Source organism: Pteronotus mesoamericanus, unplaced genomic scaffold, assembly GCF_021234165.1.
Source record: "Pteronotus mesoamericanus isolate MK-2021 breed Mesoamerican mustached bat unplaced genomic scaffold, CSHL_Meso_final scaffold_651, whole genome shotgun sequence".
Classification (NCBI taxonomy): Eukaryota; Metazoa; Chordata; class Mammalia; order Chiroptera; family Mormoopidae; genus Pteronotus; species Pteronotus mesoamericanus.
In genome coordinates, this window is record NW_026555325.1 from 24416026 (window position 1) to 24439604 (window position 23579).

Below are 23579 nucleotides of genomic sequence, written 5' to 3' on the forward strand. Positions count from 1 at the left end.
GACTGAGGTGTCATTGTCCTATGTACAATGTTTCTTGCATCTTGTATCTTCTTCAATAAATGTCTCTATTTTTCATATTACATGACTGGAAACCTTATGGACAGACCTCGTATATGGAAGTATATACCATTGATGTCTTTATTAGTAAATATATCAACCTAAGAATGATTTTTTTGGTAGCCATTGGAAAATGCAGCAATGTTTTGATCTTTCTAGACTTCATTCAGCAAGCATTCAATGTCTATTATACACTAGCTATTCTTCTTGACCTTATGATTATAAAGATTAAAGGAAAGCAGTCACCGCCTTCAGGAGAAGAAAGATAGATGACTCAGTACAATTAGTTCAATGACACCACATCCTTGGCATGTAAACTTTCAATATATGTTGCATAAGTACATAGCTTGGATTGAAAAATATTGCATATAACTTGGGAAGACATTTAATGTATACCTGTGAATGCCATAATCACATATATGGTCATGAGCAACAATCTCCTGACTCTTCAAAGATGTCATTGACCAAATATTGCATGAAAGTGTTGTATTAGACTGACATCTTGAAGGAGCATTTGGGTTAAAATGTTTATTCATTGCATGCAGTCAGTTGAGCTGCAGCGCATGTTCTGGAGCTAGGTGGCTGGAGTGAGAGAAGTGGTATGTCTGGGTGACCTTCCTTCTGGGAGGAAAAGGACACCTCAGGGTCAAACCTTCAATCAGTCAAAGATTCCATTTTTCCTCTGAGCGACCTGCTCCTACATGGGGAGTTAAAACCAGAAATAGGGGACTGGCAGGCATTTTGTAATAACCTCATCTATTTTCTGTCTCCCACTCAGGAATTATCTGGGGAACAGGACAGAGAATCGAGGAGTAGTTATTTCCCAAGTCTGGTTTCTAAATCCCCAAGACCCCAGCATAGCTCTTCAATCTACTCATTACCTACCCTATCCTATTTTATTGTTTGTCTCATGTTGAAGAGATAAATAAAACTTTATGCATAAAATAATATTATTTGGATAGAAATTATTCACATGGCCTAGGTAAACTAGAAATTTATCATTTATTACCTATGATTATTAAAATATTTAAGTGAATACTTATTGTGTTTTCCAAATTTAGAAAAGGCATACTGGTTGACAAAAGTTCATTTTTCCATCCCCATTGAAACTACACTTTAAAGAATCACTGGCCTCCAAGGGAAGAGCTCAGGTTTCTAGGCCATTGTTCTTTCCCCTGACTGTAAGAATTTGACATTTCTCCAGGCAAGTGGGAGAAGGCCAGCAACCATTTTATCAGAGAATGTTCCCTTTTATGATATTATTCAAATCCTGCTGTGATAGCTGGTAGATAGTGTTTGCATACAACCTCATGGTGCCAGGGCATAGTGCTGAGTAAGAAGATGGGATTTATATCAGCAGACCCTTGTTCCCATCCTGGTTCCATGCTCATCAGAAGTGAGGATCTTTTGCAAATTACTTGGTGTTCTCAGCTGCACGAAAAGGCTATATTAATGCCTCCCTATCTTCCTTTTATTTTTTTACCCATAAGCATTAAATAAGATAACATAGATATCTTATCTACATAGATAAGATGCTCACATATAGCAAGTGCTTAATAATCTGTAGCTAAGGGTTGATCAGATGGTGGTGACAAGGATGAGGACCCCGGCAGCGAAGTGGTAGGGCTTGTGTTAAGTCCAATACCTACCATAGCAGATGAGTGCATAGTACTTGGAGTAGTCACTGAAACTTGCTGTGTAATATTGGCACCTTTCTTGCCTTAGATGGCAAGTAATACACTTCTTGTTTGGAGGATAGCTTCCAATGCCAATTCTAGAGAAAAATAAAAATAAAATGAAGTTCAAATTTTGAGATTATATTTGTCAAAATGCACTACTCCCTATAAAGTGACTAGTTTACATATCGACATCAAACCATTCTATTTTTTCTGGTGCCAATGTCATTTAAAGTACGAGGGAAGTCTTAATATTTTGATGTAGTCTGATTTTCAGTTTTTGCTTGAATGGGCACAAGCCTTGAGGGAGGAGCCCTCTGCGATTTTCCTGGGGTGAGAGAAAGATCTAACACTTCAAATGGGCACGAGGCAATCACTCCTCATGCCATACATCTCTTATACTTTACTGAGGGATTGGGAACGCGTGGTTCTTCATTTTCCCACCTCTGTTTTTGTATTCCCACCAGCAAAACATACGAAGAGAATCTCATAGTCTCACCAAGAAATAGGCCCCTGTTCTTATATAACTGGAAGGAGAAATCACTAATAAGCAAATTGGAAGTAAGAAACCACAGTTTATGTGCCTCCTGTGCCTTTCATTCCACCCGGCAGGAAACGTGGGCTCATGGAAGCTCTTCCTGGGAATGCTCCCTCTGCATACTTCTGCACAAGTCAGCCTGTACCTACCACGCTGGGCCCACTCTCTCCTCAGCAGAGCCCTCTTCGTGGTTCCTGAACGTGGGGATTTGCTTTAACATACAGACTCCCAGACCATATCAGAATTAGAATCTCATTTGAGGCAGACTAGATGGTATTATGCCAGAATGGGAGCAGGGTTACAAACACAGTATAGATGGTAAGGTTACCTGTGGCTTCTGCAGTGTTCCCTCTGCTGCTGCCCCTGACCTGGCTTTCCCTCTGCTGCTGCCTCTGACCTCACCTTCCCTCTGCTGCTGCCCCTGACCTCTCTTTCCCTCTGCTGTTGCCTCTACCCTTGGGTAGAGGGTGGCCAGAGACATTGGTATCTTCATAGAGGGATTTTCCCCAACAGATAAAGAGACATGTTCCAAGGAGAAACAGAGGAATGTAACAGGGTGAAAATGTCTTATCTCCTCAGTTACAATTAACATTCATGTTCATATTTTGGTATGATTTTGGAAATGTTAGGTAGGCTGTTAACAGTAAGGGGTTAAGGGCTTCATGCCCAGGTACAAATCCAGATATATCACTTGCCTCATAGAGTTGTTGTGGGAATTAAATAAAATATATAAAGCAGATAAAAAGGTACCTGGCAAATAGTAAACTACCAGCCTACAGTAACTATCGTTTTTATTTCCGCATCCAGAAGCAGCTGTTGAGGGCATGATTCCAATCACCAAGGGGACAACCAGACTAAGTTAAACACTAATTCAGGAACGGAGATGAATTCCTTCCAATCATAATAGTCTTATGCTAAAGTAAAGGATGTTAAAAAAAATCACACACTATGTGAATAAAAAACAGTAGGTACTTAATAAGTGTATGTGACTAAATGTTCTCAATTACTTATAAATTTAGTAAAATTATTTAGCATCATGTTTATATCTGCATTAAAATTTCTTGATTTTTCTTTTTGAAATCTAACATTTGAAATAGCTAATGTCTTGGGGGTATATAACTTTATACTAACATAGTGTGTAACATTCTCTGAATGTTTTGTCTTAATTCAAAAATTATTCCTATTACGTTTTAGGCTTTTAAAAATACTCTACATATCGTGAAGACTATGACATAGTTTTATTCAAATATCAATATATAAAAACTCTAAAGTGAATTGACATAAATTACCTATAGATATTTCTTCTTCCAGGGTAACCTTCAAATTCATTGCTAGAATAAAACCTGAAAATATATTCAGAAGTTATTAAATAAAAATCAATAACCAAATGGTGACAGTTTAGTACTAACTCTAATATATTAAACAGCAGAGTCAAATGTTCATCTAAACTACTCTATTAATAAACAGTAAATGAGCTCAACTTATAAGCTAATAATAAGTATACTATTTACTAATTGGCACATATACATAAATATCTATTGTTTATAATGAAATTTTGTGTGCTTACTCTAACTTTCAAATCATAGAAGATTAAATTGTACATACTACTCTTTTTTATTACAAGTATATTATATTCTGATTCATTAGCTATAGCCACAAAAAATAAACTATTTGACTAACATCACGCATTTTTCCCATGATTAAGCATTTACTCTTTCTCTATTCTGTATTATTTAATTTTGTCTATGATTCTAAACACATTTTGAATTTATTTTGCAGATGCCTTGACATTAGATAAGTTTGCTATAAATCAGGAAACTCATCCATACTGGGATTCCATACAAAGGAGCAGCATATTAATTTACCCAAATGCAAACCAAGTCACAAGAGACCATACTTGTTACTTAAATATCTGGGTCCCAGTACTAACCTGTCTTAATATAGCCATGAAGTGGGAAATCCAATTTAGCAGCATAATTTTTGCTCTTCTGTGAGTTCATCTGAATATTACCAAGTGTCCGTCTTTTTTATTTTTTAAATTTTTTTTGAAGAGCATAATAGGTTATGAAAAGTTTGGAATAACCAAGGTTTGGTTAACCATTTTTAATTCTCAGTACTTCTCTGTCCTCACTGTCATAAAATTCTTACTATTCTAAATAAAAGGCAACAGAATACGACTCACTCCTGGTATTTAATTTATTTTCCATACCAGCATCCTTCTACCTGTCTTTACTTACTTCACATGACTACAGTTATCACTTACACTTGCCTTTGCCATGTCATCTCAAATTATTTGTGAATAAACTACTCAGTATCTTTTCCAAACCACCCCCTGCAGTTTCCTTATGTTAAAGGTTCACAATTGTCTTCATCTCTAACACATCAGCATCCACGTCCCTCTTTCCTTTCCCTTCACCCTCACAGCCACTAATTCGCCAGTACTGTTCAGCCTCCGTCTGTCTTTACTGTCTATCTACCTTTCCTCTCATTCATTTAGCAAATACTTGTTAACTTTGGCTCTGTGTCAAGCACTATGACAAGTGCCAAGGATGCAAAAAAAAAAAAAGGTGGCGTAGTTTTCCCCTCGGAGTCCATACTTCACTGCCTCTGTGCTAGTTCGGGTCTCTATCACCTCAGGCCTAGAATATGACCTTAGCTGGGTCTTCCTGCCTTCAGTTTTCCCCTACCTCTTAAACATATGTCAGAAATCTTCCATCTGTTTTTATCTTGTCACTTCTCTTACACTGGTGATTTTAATGGCTGCTCCATATAATGTTCAGACTCCTTTGCTGACTGTTCAAAGAATTTCATGGATTGGCAATGGTTTCTGGCAGGTTTTAGCCTGCGAACCTGAGCTAATTAATGACCCCTCTCTTTCACTGCTAGAATTCCAGCTAATGGCAGGCAGATTATAAGACAGTACCCTGAATTTGGACTTTAGTAGAACAAGGGAAAGGAAATATACATCCTTGATTACAGAAATTTGACTAAAAATAATTATTTGAAGGTAGTTTATTTAGACTGTATGCAGGACAAACAGGAAAGGAAAGAACTGAAAGGAAGAAGTCCTGTGCTGAGGTTATCAATAAGAACAACAGATTTCACGTGTTCTAAGTTTGAATCCTAGCTCTGTCACTAACTTTGTGATTTTGGCCAAGTTAAATTTCCAAGTATCGGTTTTCTTACCTGTAAAACTAGGATAATCATTTCTGCTTTACATTATGTGGTACACAGTAATTGCTCAATAAATGATAGGTGTTCCAGATAGTAAGTTAAATTTTTATAACAATGAATCAATACAAACTTTTTATATCTATGGGCTGCCATCAGTGGACTTTTCAAGCTTGCTCATTGTTTCAAGTGCTGAAGAGTAAAAGTTGTCTTTAGAACCGGTTATTTTTTTAAATTTATGCTTTTCTATAGTTATTTATCAAGTATTGGAAGAGAAATGACCACCTACTATATATTCTTTCCAAAAGAAAATTGTTGACTAGATTTTAAAGATGTGCAGTCTTAAGAAAACCGTAGCTGTCCAAACTAAACTATAGAGTAACAAAAATGCTGTTAACTGAACAAAGTGGTGCAGGATCATTTCTACGCCCATCAGTTAATTAAACCCTGATTGGTGCAACATGCTTCATGCAACACTTACAGTGAATCCCGTGTTACTCTGAATATATTTATGGCCTCCCACTTGCCACTTGTAATTTGAATAGCGTTTTCCTATAAAAAGACAAACATTATGTTGTGTGAAGCTGAGTGTTATTTGAGCAACCTCAAGTGAATGATCTTTGAGGAGACAAATCTTGGAAGGAACATACCACATTGTCTTTGATATAGTGAATATGTTTGTAGCCATCTTTGTCGCTAAATATTTTGTAGTATGAAGAGGCATCAAAGCTGAAAACTGGTGCTGAAACAAAGAACTGAAAGAAAAAAAAACCCCAGAGGTTATGTTCAAAAGACAAACCAAACTACAACTATAGATTTTTAAAAAGCAATGTGTGTATATATAGGAACCAGAATGCCTTCCATCCCCAACCTTCCATCACTCACATCTGAAATTACATCCTTTCAGATAGATAGCTCTTCCAGTGGTTCTAATAGGCACTTACACTTTCCAACTACTGTTTAATTACTACTTCACACTCCTGGATTTAAAATGTTTAATTTGATTGCATTTCTATGTTCTGAGATTATGTATCTTGAAATAGAGTTAAAAGAATCACACATGAATGTTGATATTTAATCAAGTCAATCTTCAAAATGTGATATTTGACAAAAATGTGACTCCTATATAGGCCGATGGCCCTTTTAATTCTTGATTTGTCCAATGCCAAGTATCTAATACCAATGGTTCAATGAAGACATTTTAAAGATTAAAATATCATGGCCTGCTAGCCACAGTTTTAATGTGAGGGTCTTAAGAGAAAAATGTTATCCAGAACCTAGGTTTACTCATTGAGCTCATAAACACCCTGACTTTTTCCCAGGGACCCCACTGGGAACGCCTTGATGACCTAAGGAGTCCCTCACACTCAGCTCCGGTGTGCCCTGGAGCACAGCCAGCCACTGTTCAGCATCCTGAATGGTACAGATAACTAACATCCTGCCAATATCCTCACACTCAATTTTAGCTGGTAATTTTTCCCATTACAAGTATAGACTCATCAGGTTTTGAAAGGACAGGAAAGTAGTGAAAGGCCTACATGAGGAAGGAACTACTCTATATCATTCAGAGTCAATATTCCCACAGATAATTCAAAACCAACTCTCTCTAGCTGAGTGCTTACAAATAGCAGTGAACCAAGACGTTCAGCTCCTGTTCTACCGATCAAGCAACAACAACCCAAAAACTACCAGTATCTTTTAGCTACAAATACCACTCCTGCTGACACCCAGTGTGAGACTCCCATTTGAGCAAGAAGAAAACAAGGAAAGTTGATGTTTGCTTCATTAGTGATGGCCCCATGTGTGATTAGATACTTGATGTTTTTTGATAAAATTGATGATGATGATTGTGTGATTTCAAAATGCAACTCACTTGATGTGGTATCTGCAGTGTTCTGAATAGTGTTCCCTAAAATTCATTTCCATCCAGAACCATGGAAGGTGACTATTATGGACTGAATGTTTGTGTTTCCCCCAAATTGATATGTTGAAACCTCACCCAAATTGATATGTTGAAATAAGATGGTATTAGGAGGTAATTAGGGTTAGATGAGGTCATAAGGTTGGAATCCCCATGAGTGAGATTAGTGCCCTCATAAGAATCACCAGAGAGTTTGCTTGCTCTGCTCTCTGCCACATGAGGATACAAGAGGTTGGTAGTGTACAACTGAAAGAGAGTTTTCCCCAGAGCCTGACTATGCTGGACCCTGATCTCAGACTTCCAGTCTCCAGAACAGTGAGAAATAAATTTCTGTTGTTTATAAGCCACTCAGTCTATGGGACTTTGTTAAAGTAGTCCGCACTAACTAAGATGGTGACACTATTTAAAAATAGAGTCTTTACAGATGTAATCAAGGTAAGAATCAAGATGTGATCTCATTGGAATAGGGTAGGCCCAAATCCAATGAGGCTTATGAGGACTGGTGTCTTCATAAGAGGAGTAGAGGACCTGAAGAGATCCAGAGAGGTACAGGCCATGCAGAGATGAGAGCAGGGATTGGAGCAATGGAACTGCAATATCAGCAAGTCCAAGGACTGCCAGCAGCCACCAGAAGCTGCAAGAGGCAAGGAAGGATTCTTTCCTCCAACTTTCAGAAGGAGCAAGGCTCCACCGACACCCTGACTTTGGACTTCTAGCCTGCAGAATGGTGAGGGAATGAATTTCTGTTGTTTTAAGCCACCAAGTTTGTGATACTTTGCTACAGCAGCCCCAGGATACTAATACAGAATCCTAAGTCTTAGCACTTTGGTATAGAAATGATGAATATTTAACAAAATGACAAACAGAATAATGAGCAACTCTTGTTTCCTTGGATGCTCCCCTTATTAGCTTCATCAATAAGACAAGCCTTGGTAAGATTTTGTGTATTGAGACTAATGCCTCTAAGTGAAATTGACAGCCAAGGGTCCCAGGAATTGGAAATTCCAATTCGCAGTTTCATAGATGGAATTTCATTAGTGTATGTCTGGCAAAAATCATTCTTTTATTTTAGAATGAGGTTCTGCCTTCTTAGCAATCAGTGATATCCTTACTTAGCAGTAACCACTTTACAGTGCCTTCCTCTCACTCTTCAGGGTAAAAGTCAAAAACTGGTTCCATGTTGTCTTAACTGCTAAAAAGGAACCGAGGTCACAAAATATTTTATGGTGTCAGAATAAAAAAATATTCTCTGCACATCTGCAATTAGTTGAGCAACTTGAAAAAAGGTTTTGTTCGTGACTTAAACTTAAAATTTCATTTTCACTGAAAATAAAATTATACCAGGGCAGAGTGTTATGTCTTAAAATATTAGAATCAGGCAAACAGGAAGAATATTTTTTGCTAAGCAGAGACTATTATCTTTTCCCTTTTTACTACACACATCAAAGATAGCTGCTTTAGATGAACAGGTAACTTGGACGAAGTAAAGAGAGTGTGAAATATTTCCTCATTCACTTTGCCAGAGCTAGGTCCATAATGCATTTTCACTTAAGTGCTTCTGGCAACAAATCACACCTGGATCCTAGATAATCACACATAACGAGGTGGTCCTCAGTGTTAACCATGCCTCTTCACAGGTTACTTTATCTCGCTTAGATTTTTTGATAAATTACTCATCTCTATGTGTAAAGCCATTTAAAACATTTTACTTGGGAGGTAAGACTATTTACCACCAGATAATTTTTTGCCACGGTTGGCAAATGACCTGAGGTCCTACTTACCTAAGGCTGATGCCTAAACTGAGTCCACATTTAGCAAAGCACAGACTTTCAAGCATTAAGTAGAAAGTTAATTTTTCCAAAGCGAGGGATTTTGCCAACAGCCTAAAAGAGGTGTAGTGTATTGCTTAATTATTTCAAAATGATTTAAATGTGGCTTTGCCGTCTAAGCATTATGCTTGTAGTGTTTGTTCTCCAAAATTAAACAATCAAATACCAGATTCTTTGATTAAATCCTTCCTCCTCTATATTATTTTAGAATATAGTTTACATTGATTGCATGTAATTCTTTAGCTAATGAATAGCCATGAAGACTGAATAAACATATACAAGCTAAAAATACTGGACCCCAAAAGTGTGCAATAGAGTTTTTAATATCAGAAGACTTTTACTTTATAATTTACCTTCTCCCTACCCATTTTAACTCTGAATTTTTACAAGACTTATCACCTTAGAATTGGCTTCTTAATTTTTAGTGCCCTTGTATTATGAGTTAATATGTTAAACCAAGTCATAAGAATTAATTCTTTCTTTGATATATCCAAATCTCAAAGAAATAGCTCTTTTTTGAAACTCAAATGCTGGTTGATATCAATCACATGTTTGTGTTAAGTGACAGTAACCACACAACATTCACTTATGTCTTATTTTGTGTATTTTATATAAGATATAATTGATATTTTCCTAAAATATAATTGTTTACACTGAAAATCTCCATAAGTCACTGACTAAACCTATCGTCAAAAATCCAGATATAAATGATCACAAACCACAACAAAACACACATTTTTCTATTTTTGAATTTTTTACTTAAGAACTAGAATGAGTATATGTATAGATATATATGCATATAAATTTATTTATCAATTGCATTTTATAATAAAATGTAATAAGAAGTAGATTGTCTCTAAATTACCAAGGATACCTAATGTATTTATATTTTCCTGAGTTCAGATGGCTAATGATTATTAAGATCATTTTAAGGCAGATAAGGGATAATGTCTCCTTTTAAAAAATGGTTTTTACAGTTTTTGTTTAAGAAGTAGTAAATTATGAATATCAAAGAATCAATTGTAAAAATTAAAGTTGGAACATAAGGAATTCTAAATATTAGACATACAAGTGTCTGGCACAAAATTGCTGAAGGGATCATGACCTTTGTGTTTTTTACCTTGAAATTTTTTTCTATGAAAACAAGTAGTACCAGTTTGAGTACACTTCAAATAGTTCTTTGATAGCTGAGAATCTGTTGAGTTTCATTAAAATATAAAGAAAAGATAGCAAAATCATACTCCACCAGCCCATCCAGTTCTGCTTTCTTCTATATGTTCCTGGGTCTAAAAGAAAAAAAGAACACATCAAGCATAGTACTAGGAAGACAGTTTTTCCTAAATATAATCTGGACATTTGAACCAATTAAGCTGCTTCATGAGAGTGTAGTATTGCTAGCCAACTAACCCCACACTTGAGTTTAAGATGACTGTATTCAAAATCTTATACAACAGCACATGTATAATCTAAATGCTAGATTTTATTACAAATCTTTAATATTATGATTAAACTTCCTATGAGATAGTGACTGGAATTATCACAATATTAATGAAAGTCTATAACAATCCAAGCATTTGGTGCCATATAGGTAAAAAAGGCATTTTACAATGAAGTTTAAGTTAAGTTTTTTCTTTTCTCAGTTTTATAAAGTAGGTAGAAATCTTAAAATTTGCACTGAAGCTTATTTTGGTGTGTATTTTGGCGCAATACAATCAATCATTTATTGAACAAATATTTAGTAAGCCAAAAATATGAATAGGTTTTTCTGGACAAATATTTAGAGAAAGACAGCTTAGTAAACTACAGGTGGTTCACTATGCTGAGTGAAGGGTGACTATGGGAAAAAGAATATGACAGAGGATCCAGAGGTATCTGCAAGATCTCTCAGAAATTTTTATGCCACCCTAAGAAGTTTGTATTTCTCCTTTAGGTAAATCATTCAGTTTAGAAAACAATTGTGAACATTATACAGAATTAGAAGTGGATAAGATAGAAGGAGGAAGAGAGATTGGTTGGAAAGCTACTGTACTCTTTGGAAAAGCATGATTAAGACACAAATCTAGGTAAAGTCAGGAAGGATGGAGCAGAGAAGATATAGCTAGAGAAATTTAAAAGTTCACATCCTCAGAATGAATTTGACAGGCAAGTAGTAACCAAAATAATCTGGTATAAATAAAAATTACTTAAAGAGAGTAAGCAGAGTTGTGACAAAGACTGTAAGATAATTGACAACTATTTCTTCTTCTTTGTTAAGACTATAGCAAGGCTATATTTCCTAGGCCCCCTTAAAGTTGGATGTAGTCATGTGATAAGTTCTAACCAATGGTGTGAGAGCAAAAGTGAATTATGTTACTTCCAGACCTAATCTATGAAAATATCCCATATAAAATCCTGTATTCTTTCTTCCCTTCTCCCAGATGGATGTTGATGGTCAAGTCCGAATAACCTTGGACTAGGTTTGAAAATCACTGGGTGCAGAGAGTAGAAATGCCATTAACTTGAGTTCCTTAATGGCTGTGTAGAGCAGAGCACCCCACATCCTCACCAGTTTTCACTTACACTTACCTAGACTCACTATTACATGGGTACATAATGGTACAAAAATTTTATAGTCTAGTAATCCACTGAATTATTGGAGCTATTTTGTTGTTATTGCTGTTATAGCAGTTAGCCTACCTTGCAAATATATCAACTTGAAGACTAACAAGATTTCTAGAGAAGTCAGAAGAAGAAGAGCTGAAAAGAAAAGGAACAGTCAGTGAAGTGGAAAGAACACCACGAGAGAAGTACTGTCATCATTAAGAAGTACAAATAGGTAGTTACAGGATAGCCATGGGGATGTAAAGTATAGTGTACGAAGTGGAGTAGCTGAAGACCCTATGCATGTGGCCCATGTACATGAACAATGGTGCGGGGACTGCCTGAGGGATGGGGGTTGCTAAATGGAGGTGGGCAAAAGGGGAAAAACTGTAATAGCATAATCAATAAAATATAATTAAAAAACATTGCATTTTAAATTTTCTCCTATAGGGATAGGCCAGTGCCTCAGAGAGAATAAGACTTGAAAAAATCGTGAAATATTTTTATTCATTACTTTTAGCCATTAAGATAAAATTAATTTTAACCTCCTTTTCAGAGAAGGAAGAATAATATGAAAGATGTTTCTTTCCCAATTATAAATTTCATAATAAATTTCATTAAAATAATTATATTATAAGTAATTATTGCCAATTTCCTTCATTTTTTTGTTTTGGGTATGACTTCAAACATAATAAATGTTTGAATAAATGTTGCCAGGTCACTTAATATTAAATGTTATTTGTTTTAAACACACACACACACACACACACACACACACATCAATCATGAGTCTTGTTGCTAGAAAATTCAATACTCTGTTTTACTTAAATCTAAAAATGTATTTCATGTTTTTATCAGATTATTTTGAAAAGGGTTGTTTTGAGATCCTAAAGTTATTCAAACCTAGTATTCTAAATGTAATTACTGTTTTTGACCAAAAGCTAAAGTTTATATTTCAAGGAATTCCACATCTTACTGAATGAGCATCTATGTTCTATCAGCTTGGATTAATGTTGTCACAGGTTTTAATAAATTAGAAATTCAGATTCCAAAGTAATCATAGTTTTTAAGTTTCTATTTTAAGAGCTGAAAATGATATCTAAAAGACCAATTTATAGTTTTAAACTAAAAAAATCAAAACAACAATTTCTAACACCCATGTTCAATGAAAACATCAAGGCTGACTAATCAGAACAAGGGTTTCTAATTAACTAGCACAATCAAGCTAATTCTCTCTTTTTCATTTTTGTCTTTGATACTGCATTAAGGCCAACATCTTTCTGCTTTGTATTTCAAAATATAAATAAGATAAAAATAAGCATCTAACATATTTCATCAAAATTAGTCAAGCTTGTTACAGACACAGTAGTGATTTAAAAAAATATTTTTAGCCTGAGTAACTTGACTATTATAGTCCTGATATATTTCCAAACAGATTCACATGATTTTTTCCTTGCAAAACATAATGTCCTAATTTCTAGATAGAACTCAGTGATTTACTTTGATTGCTCTGTGCTTTTTTTCTTACTTTATAAAATAGGTTTATCCTACATTTGGTTTAATTAAACATTTCTTTATAATTAGAATTCTCATGAAATGTACCCGTCAGATTTTCTATTTAAAGAAAGTATTTTTGTATTTCTTAGTCTCTAATGTGAGTGCTTATGAACAAGCGTATTTTAAAGATTTTAGACTGGTGATGTAGTTTCCTGACTCATTAATTCAAAAGATTATGTTTGAATTTGAGCGATAGAAACAATTAAAACTCAACAATAAATCTGTGCCTACTTTTCAAGGTTTTTTTCTCTCTCTAAAAGTAGCAGAATATGAAGGACCCTCCTAAGATAGGATTGCAGGAAAATTTGATCTAATAGTTTATCTCATATTTTGTTATCTACTTTTGATGTTAAAACTGGAATATTCAGCTTTCTTTTGATAATATCCATTTCCTTTAGATTTTTTTTCGATTTTGACATCAAGTAGAATGTGCTACCATTTGCACATTATCTTGGTACTTTTGAATAGAAATAAGCTATTTCCCTTATATGCCCAGTTCATCTTTTCATCTTCATTATTTTGTATTTTTGGACTGCCAATTTTGTTATCTCAAAAGAATGAATTTCCAGCCTAATTCAGAATGAGATACCTGATTTTTCCAAAGTAATGTTATCTGATTTAGTTCTGTTTTCTATTCAAAAACCAATGCTAAAGTCATTCAAGGAAATAAAAAGATCTTATTTATTTAACAAAAATAATGAACTTGTAAATAGTGTTTTGTTTTGTTTTGTTTTGTTTTGTTTTTATAAATCAGGAGTTGTATGCAGTAATTCTGGCTAGGTAATATAAAAGTTAGCTATAAGTAAATCCCTGCTCTTGAACTTTCATCTTCAAATAGACACCTCTGTGGTTTTAATATAACCTACCTTTGGACAATCCCATGTCTGCCAGTCTTCCCTGAAATCACATATAGACAAGACAGAAACATTCTGAATTCTTTTTAGCCACTGCAAACATATTCGGTCATCAGTAACCCATGTGAGCCAAGTGAAATAATAATCACTGCAAATAAATCAAACCAGAAAGTCACAACCATAAATGAGTATCACATTCAAATGATTTCTTAATTTCTGCTTACTAAGGGATGTATTTTATTGTTTTTAAACATTTATTCCATTGATAAGGAAGGCAAAACTTTCCCTTCTCTGAAGAGTAAGTTTAAATATATCTGCTGACATTTAAAGAATACCTATTAGAGAGTTCATTCATCTAATGGAATTATTTTACACTTGTGTTTGCTCCGGACTTTGATATTTTAGAAAAGAATTTAAGGCACAAAACCAAAGCTACTGGTCAATGTACAGGAGAAAAAGCATTAAATTAGCTATTTTGCATAGGTAAACTCAGTTTTTCACTTTTTAACTAGTTCAGAGAGAGCCAAGTTCGTAAAAGGTCATTTTTCTCTCCCGGCAAGTTTGTGTTGGAGCTGAGTTGCCCATGGTCAGGGGTTGAAATTTGGGTTAGTATAATAATCAGAGAGATGTACACAAAATAACTCAATGGTGCTTGGCACATATTGGATGTCAATGAATGGCAGCAATGATTACTTGGCTCTGAGGATGAACTTGCAGGTAAAAATACATCAATGTAAATAAACTACAGAATTTTGGACACTGAGGTAAATCACAGAGCTTATAGGAGTCTCTAGCTTATATTCTGGCTTTATTTCCTACTATTTAATACTACCTAAATCTTGTTACCTAACATATCTGTGCCTCTGTTTCTATATAAAATGGAAATGAAAATATTACCAGTTTTAAGTTGCCATAAAGATTTGCTGAGTGCTTAAAGCGCTTACTTAAGAACTATGCCTGCTACATAGTGAATGATTAAAAATGTTATTACTGTTACACATATTTTTAGTATTTTACAGATGGTCAAACAAGCCTGTTGACTTGACATGATTCTCTATCATTCCCTTTGCAGCCTAAGGAAAATGACACGTACACAAAATGATGTATTTAGTCAAGTTTTCATCTATTAGGTTAGGGTGGGGAATAATGGACAACTCATAATATTAAGACACTTTTGATTTCCCAAGAGTAGATTCACCTTGGCCAGACCCAGCAAAAGCCTATGATGAGGCTCTTTTCCATATTAGTGAAATTTGTGGTCATGTCATACAGTCGACTTGTGTTCATGAGCCAGGAGGAGAGAAGCCAAGTCTCGATGGGTCAGGATATGGGAAGTGGTAAGGAGGCCCACCAGGGGGGCTTGGGGACCCCTTCCTTCTATCCACTTCAACCAGAATGACCGCAGAGGACTGATGGAAGGCTGGACAGGTGCTGTTATCAGGACTAATCAGACAAGACCTACACAGGGTACCATGCTGGGGAAGTGAGGTTGCTTCATGTCCTTGTTCCCCTCTCCTCAAATAATTAATTCTATAACCAGTAATTGTAAATAGACTGCATCTTACTTTAAAAAAAGTAAAGATTTGGAGAGTTGGCTGGTCTTCTCTTGTTTGCCGTGCACATGTGATAGGTATGACCTACAAACCCTGGAGTGGAAAGAAAGTGGCCAGACTTGAAAGAAGTCAGGCTGAGGACATATATACATTTATTAATTGCCTATTTATTCTAAGTTGACAATCATACATCTGAGGTAAGTATCACTTAGGTGGTTCACTGTTGTCATTTTTGTACATCTTAAAAATGTTAATATTTTAAAACAAACTTACTTGTGATTTTTACTTTTGCCTGTATTTGCTTTCCATGTTAATTTTATTTATTTTTGCTTTTAGTATATATACTCATCACTAACTCACTAGAAAAGAAGTATAAACACTGATTAAGAAATTTGTGTTAAAATTCAGTTTCTGGAAAGCATCTGAGATGAATATACCTTGAGGCTATCATCGCTGGAACTGGCACTTCTATAGGCTCTACATATTCAGGGTAAGTGGCATCAATAATAAATATCCGAACAACAGGATTCTTAGCTCCAGCCTGCCAAAAAAATGGAGATAAATAAGCTCATAAAATTCTAATTATTACCAACATTTTAAAGACATTTTAAGAATTTAGGCATATTTTTATAAGCTAAAAATGTCAAGTATATTACTATTGAAAACATTCTAATTGTAACACAATGAGGAATTTCATTTCAATTTTATGTGAAGGGCGATTACATATATTGTGTCCATCAGAGTAAAAACGTGTATTTTAAGCAATTAATGAGGGACTTTGGTTCATAGAAAAAAGTAGTTTGGACATGAATATGCAGCTCTGTAATCGATACTGTTTTTTCTGAATTTCAAGACAGATATTTCCTATTATTATTATTTTTATTATCATTATCATTTCTTCATGTGCTAGGGTAAATGTAGAGGTGGATTGGTGTTGGGAAGAGGGTGTCCAAATAAATAATGAAAGATATGTTTTGCTTTTACCTTATAATTTGGTCCAGGCAATCACCACTCAATCTCTTAGTTGGTTATATTACTACTACCATCATCCCTCCAAAATTAGGAAAATTTCACCTCCAAATAAAGGTCAATGGAATTTATACTTATTTTGTTTTGTGCTTTCTATGCTATTATACACCCTGACTTTATTGACAGTATAGTTCACACTCAGCTTTTTATAGTTTCTCTATTATTTTCCCACAGAAAAAAAAGAATCTTCTAATTGTCAAATAACTTAAATCCACAGTTTAAGTAAGTAGTTTTAAAGGACTCTGTGCTGTTGAATTTATCCAAGGAATTGCCCAAGCTTTCCCCTGACCTGCCTTTTTACTCAAGACTCAGCTGGGACTTCTTAACTCTTCCAAGTAGTCTCACTTCTCAGTCCAAAGTCAGATGATTCAGCAACCTCAGCCTTCAATGAAACATGAGAATTTGGGTCCCTGCTTCTCTGTCACTGTCAGTTACTCCTCAGTTCTGGCTTTCTCGTCTCTCCCTGCTCCCTTCCACCCTGCGAAAGATCCAAGTCTTTTTACATCTTGGATCCCAAGGATCACATCCTTCACTTCCAAATATCTCCAGCTTAGATTTTATCTACAGACCTTGAGGGGTCCCTACCTAAACACTCATCTCCTATCCTTTGATTTTTCTCAGATGACTTTAAAGATAAATTTTAGACTGTCTGGAGTTTCTGTTTCTGTCACTATGGCCACTTGGGCTCACTTCACAATTCACTTGTATGTATGCACATCCATCTCATCTTTGTCACATAGGGACCCACTGGATCCATTCATGACAGTGTTTCCCGGGCAAGTAAAAACAAAATGGGAACAAAAGAACATTGAACTACATTCTAAAACCACTTTCACTCCTTGTGCAAGAGGAGAATTTGTTATTTGATCCCCTTTCAGATTTCTTGTCTAAATTAAATTAGAAAACGATGCTCTCCATTGTGACTTGGCCATTCTCCATCTGCACACGCAGGTCTCGTCTCTTCAACATTGGAATAATTTAAAAGTATGTGCACTGAGAGTTCTGGAATGTGTTTGCAAAAAAACTTGGGGCTCACACTCTGTTTAATTCACTCAGGGCTCGCAAACTTAAGCTACCTTGTATGTCCAAAAAGATTATAGCTCATACTTGCTTCTACCTCACTAAAACATCAAGTTCAGCACTTGTATTTCCCATTCTAGTTTGCATTTACATGAGAATTCAAGAAAGAACTGCAAAACAGAACTTTACCCTGAATTTGGAGCATGAAATATAAAAAAATTAAATTTAAGTTAAGCTTGTTTTTCCTCCATGATCTAGACCATATGTTTTTCAAAGATTCTGCAATAAGATTTAGCAAGGACTACTTCATCCAGCACAACCAGATGTCCAAAGCAACAGATGTCCACATAAATAATAGAGCACAGTACAATGTTTGCTTTACAATGCACAAGGATAAGAAGCTCTCCAAGCTTGTTGATCCCACCTCTATTCATGGTATTGGTTGCTCATTTTGACACCAGGGAAATAGAAGCATCTGCTAAAAGTATTCAACATACCTTTGGGTATGGAATATTTATTGTTCTAGGGTATTGCTCATCACCATAATAGGAATAGGCAATAACTGGTATCTCTGTATCATTAAACTCTGCATATGCCAAAAATTTTCCATTAGGAGACCACCAAAGAGCATATTTTGTAGCAAGCATTTCCTCTGAAAAATAAATACTAGCATATTAATTATAAGTACAGCTTACTCTTAAAGTCATTGTAAATACTTCAAAATATGCTGTATATATCCATTTATCACCTTAAATAAGTTACTTAATGTAAATGAGACATGTGCCATATTTTTGTTATTAAAAGATAAATAATCTGGGTTTAAAAGAACAGTTTATCCTTATATCTCTTATCAAATACCAATTAGTATTCTTAGAATTTGACTCTAATCAGAAATGTAATTTTGAAAGTACATAATAAACACATCAATAGGAATTAATTTTTCCCTTTGTGGCAGCTTCTGGTTCTTACTGTCACCTAAAATAGCCAAAACCCAGAAACTATAATTATACTACAGAATAACATAAACATTGAATGTTGACTTTCTCTCCTGGGAACATTATTTAAATAAAAAACAGTTGAGTTCGATTTTTTTTTAAATACAGGTAAAGATTAGAAGACTTTTTAAAGTCCAGTTAAGTCCTGGATCATACAGGACCTAGAAAGACGACAAAATTCACAAAAGTTTAAAAAATTAAGGATATTTTCCTGCAAAATAAAATAGTTGTTTAGTTTTGGGAAAAAAACATTTATTTCTCAAGAAAAAACAAACCTGAGAAAATGAAAACTAACAGCATCTAAGGACCATAAACTTCTTAGAATATAAATTATTCCTACCACTTTATAATGCTCATAAAAAATAAACCCTACCAGTCTGATAAGAATGTGTTCTTTCAGAACATGCACGTCCTGTTCATAAAACATGGATAACAGCTTTCAGAAATGCCACCATTCATCTCAGTAACATACCACTCTTCTAAATGTTACTAAATGTATGCAATTATTTTTAATTAAAACCTTAACACAGCAGCAGTAGAAAAAGAATACAGCTTACCTTCATAAACCCAGTCTGGGATTCCATTAAATATTTTATTTTCTTTTCCATTATATGTTATTTGAAAAGGTGGGTCTTCTGGTCTTTGTTTCAAATAGATATTGTTTTGATATACATATGCCTGGAAGTGGTGGTAAGCTAGTTAATAAGGGAAAATTCCATAAGAAATACAATTAAATCTGTGTATTTGTGTTAATTATTCACTTAATACCTTTGAAAAGAGTAGCAATCCAGATGCAAAAAGACACACAACTAAAATATAATTTTAATAGGTCAAAAAAACCAACTCACGTTATCATCAATTACAATTTTTAGAGGCTATATCAAAAAAAAAAGAATAAGGTTTACTATTTTATTAGTGGTTTTATTACCCAAGTAAATAATTATGTATATTAACAGAAAGTAAAATAAATCTCTGAATATTAATAGCTAGCCAGATCTCGTCTTTATTTAGAGTCCTTAAATAAGAGCTTGGACAAAATTTCATGTTGTCTGAAGCTAGTCTGGGAAACTTGTGAAAACCATATTTTTCCTGAGCTTTCTGGCACAACGCATTCTGGCTGAGTATAAGGATAAAGTTTCTGACTGCGATATTTAAAGAAGTCTATCCATGAGCTTGAGATTTTGCGGAATTCTCATATGGGTTTCAATTTATCAAAATTCTTTTTGTTTTTAACCACTAAAAAATAGTAATAAATGTAATTTTTTTCCTTTAGGCAAGGAAATTTAAGAAAGGCCAAAATCAAATGGCTCCTCTTTTATTTAAACAATTAAACACTTTATAATTTAAGCACTTACTAATTTACTCCCAACAGGAGACCAGCAAATATACTGAATTGGACGAGGAAGCTCATTTCTTCTTACAAAATCTCTAGAAGGAAAGACAGACAGAAAGAAAAATAAATAAACATTGCTATTTAAGACAAAAAAAATTCTGTATAAACAGAAAAAATAAGCAAATGGTAAAAATGAAGTCTCATCCTCTGCTTTTTCAGACCTGGTGGTAAGAATGTAGCCACTTGGGACTTGAAGAAATGGGGTAGTAGTTGCAATTCTTTACTAGTTACTGAGAAGTCATTTAACTTCTCCAGGTCTAAAGGAACTCCCTCATTTTATAGAAAATAAATGTGAGGTTAGAAAAATGATGTGACTTTTAAAAATCACATTGTTAGTTCTTGGCAGAACCCCAAATTAAACTCAAGTCTGTAACCCCCATTTGTACACACCCGGCTAAGATGGTCGCTGAAGTGCCTTCCAGCTCTGAAATTCTATAATGGTGTTGAAGTTCAGTATGTACTCTTGCACATTCCCATTCACAACCCCCAGCTCTGTGAATGCATATGCATTTCGAATTTTTGAAAATAAGATGCCATTTGACAATCTCCCCAGGGATCTGACTTGCAATCAGAAACGGAAAGGAACATCTGATCTCAAGCTAAACTGAAAAACAGATCGTATACTGGGCAGTATGCCTTAAGCTTGCAAAGTCCTACACCCATGGGGAAACTTCAAATATCCTTTCGGCCAAAAATCTCACTTTGATCCTTAGAGTCATCTTGCAAATACTCAATTGACTTGCACTGTGGAGCTTTTGTAATTCTTCAGCAAGAATGTGTTCAGATTTTATGTGTTAAAGGGTCATCAGATGCTCTGCTCAAGTTTTCATTTTTATCTTTAAGATTTTATTAATGGTTTCGTTAAGTATGCTTCTGTGGAGATGCAAAGCAAGATCTACCTGGGGAATATTTGAAATCTTTCTCCCTGGCATATGTCATCAGTTTTGCTCAAATAAACTCTTATAAAAATTCTCAAAAAAAAGAAGAAAAAAAGACCAACCTCCAAGGTACGATTTAAGAAGCCTAAAGAAAGACCGCTTGGCTTCCTCTTCAAAACAATGTCTCCAACCTGGGCCTAACATATACCTGACATTTTTTAAAATGTAATCTTTATTGTATTTTTTCCATTACCATTTAGTCCACTTTTACCCTCCTCCCCCCTGCAATCACCACACTGACTCCATGTCCACGAGTCCTTTCTCCTTTTTGCTCAACCCCTCCACCCCCTAATCTCCCCACCTCCCCGCCCTCCACTAGCTGTCATCTGCTCTCCATCTATGAGTCTGCTTTTCTAATTCTTTTAAACTTTGGAAACTGTGAAGGCTTGTAACATACGTTACCTTGATTAACGTATTTGGTCATGCAGCATGAGACCTAGAGAACAAGGAGGGAACATGACACTGGACCAACCAGTTTTGATTGGAGAAAGGGGGAGGCCCTGGGGGAAGAAGACCATTGGTACTGCAATGGGAACCCCAACTACCAGAGAGCAGTGTATGAGCACCAGGCCCCTGGAAAGTCTGGAACACAGTGAAGGACATATGAGGGCACAGGCAAAGGAATGACCCAAAAAGAAAACATTCTTCACCTGGTTTACAATTCTGCCTCAAGCCAGCGTTCATGTCACCTTTGACATTGTAACATTGCCTTACGTTGCCATATGCTGTGGAATCATCTCTGCAGTCATGTAGACAGCGCCAAGCAGAAAATCTCAGCACACAGTCTCTTCATGACTGGCAAGTCACCACAGCTGCCATTTTCGTGTTTTCTAAGTAATTAACAGTATGAGAGAAAGTGGAGGAGGCTGCTTTTCAAAGGCTGTTATCTCCTCAGTATTCCTTCCCTTGCTTGAAACCAGACTATCTTCATTTTCTCTGTGGTAGATTTTTATAGACTCTTCCGAGGCACGTGGAAGACTTGGAGTCTGTAGTATTCAATTTTATCTTGAAACTCAACAAATTTGTCATCCCTCACTTTCTAAATTATTGTATATTAGCCTGACCAAAAAAAAAAAAAAACAATCTGGCAAATTAATAGTTGTGTAGGAAAAAACTCCAACAAAAGTGGTTTGATTAAATTCACTGCACAAAATCTAAATATTTATGATTCTAGGCCTTAAAGCTTATACAAACCATGAATAAAATAGTAGTATTACCATAGTCTTTTGGAATTCTGTTTAATTTGGTGAGCCTCAACATAAATAAAACTTGGAAAATTTCTGATTTTTCAAAAAGAAAAATAAGAAAATGATTAAAGCCTTTCTTAAAGCATTAATTCAGTACAATTTGTTAATTGTATTGAACGAGTAGATTCACTTCACTTATCTAAATACTTCTTGAGAGTAGGCTTAGTTCCTTGAACTCATTTGTATCTTCCTATATATACTTTTCACATAGTAGATGCTCAATAAATATCTCTTGAATTTGGTGACAAAATGGATCACAGAGGAAAGGCTCAGAGTATATTAGATAAATTTATATTCTATTTTATGTACCAGTTCCTATTTCTTAATTTAACAGCTTAAGGAGATAAGAGTTATACTTCTTGAATAAAACATCTATGGGACATTTACACAATGGAATACTACTTAGCTGTAAAAAAAAGAAAGAAAGAAAGAAAGAAAAAGAAAAAGAAGAAAATTTTACCCTTTGCAACAGCATGGATGGACCTGGAGAACATTATGCTAAATGAAATAAGCCAGTCAAAGACAAATACCATGTGATTTCACTCATATCTGGAATCTAATGAAGAAACTGAACTAACAAGAAAAAAAAAGACAGATTCATAGATAGAGAGCAGGATGACAGCTATTAAGGGGGCGGTAGGGGAATGGAGGGATCAAGCAGAAAGGAAAAAGAACTCATGGACATAGAAAACAGTGTGGTGATTATAGAGGCTGTGGGCATAAGGGGGCTAAGTGGTAATGGAAAAAATACAATAAAAATTCTTTTAAAAGTTATACTTCTCTGAACATTTTTAAAAAGTAGACAAGTAATTTTTTGATTTTTTTGTGCTCTTGCTAAACAAAAGGAGAAATAGACCATAAGATCTTTAATACCTCTTCAAGACATAGCATTACTTTTCCCTTTTATATAACACAAATAAGATATCACATTAAGATGAGTAACTAAACCAATTCATTGTCCATTTTTCTAAAGTGCAAATCTGATCATGTCATTTCCCATTTAAAACTCTTCAATGATTCCCTATTGTCATCAGAATGAAATCTAAACTCCTTTTAATGGTCTCCTCATTATTACTTGGCCCACGTTTCTTGGCTTCCACTCCCTCCCAGCCTTAAACCACCGCCCAGTAGTCAGCATGCCCTCCTCCAATTTCACCTCAACAGACCTACTCTGAGTTTCCTGAACACTCCATGCTCTTCATTCCCTTCGTGTTTTTACAT

The 23579-nt window shown here is 35.0% G+C and overlaps 1 protein-coding gene across 1 annotated transcript in view; it reads right to left on the reverse strand.

Annotated features, from left to right (window-relative positions):
• The window catches only part of FAP (fibroblast activation protein alpha), a 76875-nt gene that overhangs the window by 26803 nt on the left and 26493 nt on the right, over positions 1 to 23579 (reverse strand). The window contains exons 9-18 of the mRNA XM_054562578.1: positions 20136 to 20208; positions 19338 to 19458; positions 18283 to 18437; positions 16174 to 16277; positions 14196 to 14331; positions 10434 to 10478; positions 6093 to 6197; positions 5924 to 5994; positions 3561 to 3614; positions 1707 to 1831 (exon numbers count right to left, since the gene is read on the reverse strand). Of these exons, the coding sequence (XP_054418553.1) occupies positions 1707 to 1831; positions 3561 to 3614; positions 5924 to 5994; positions 6093 to 6197; positions 10434 to 10478; positions 14196 to 14331; positions 16174 to 16277; positions 18283 to 18437; positions 19338 to 19458; positions 20136 to 20208 (989 nt within the window). The remainder of the gene's footprint in view (positions 1 to 1706; positions 1832 to 3560; positions 3615 to 5923; positions 5995 to 6092; positions 6198 to 10433; positions 10479 to 14195; positions 14332 to 16173; positions 16278 to 18282; positions 18438 to 19337; positions 19459 to 20135; positions 20209 to 23579) is intronic.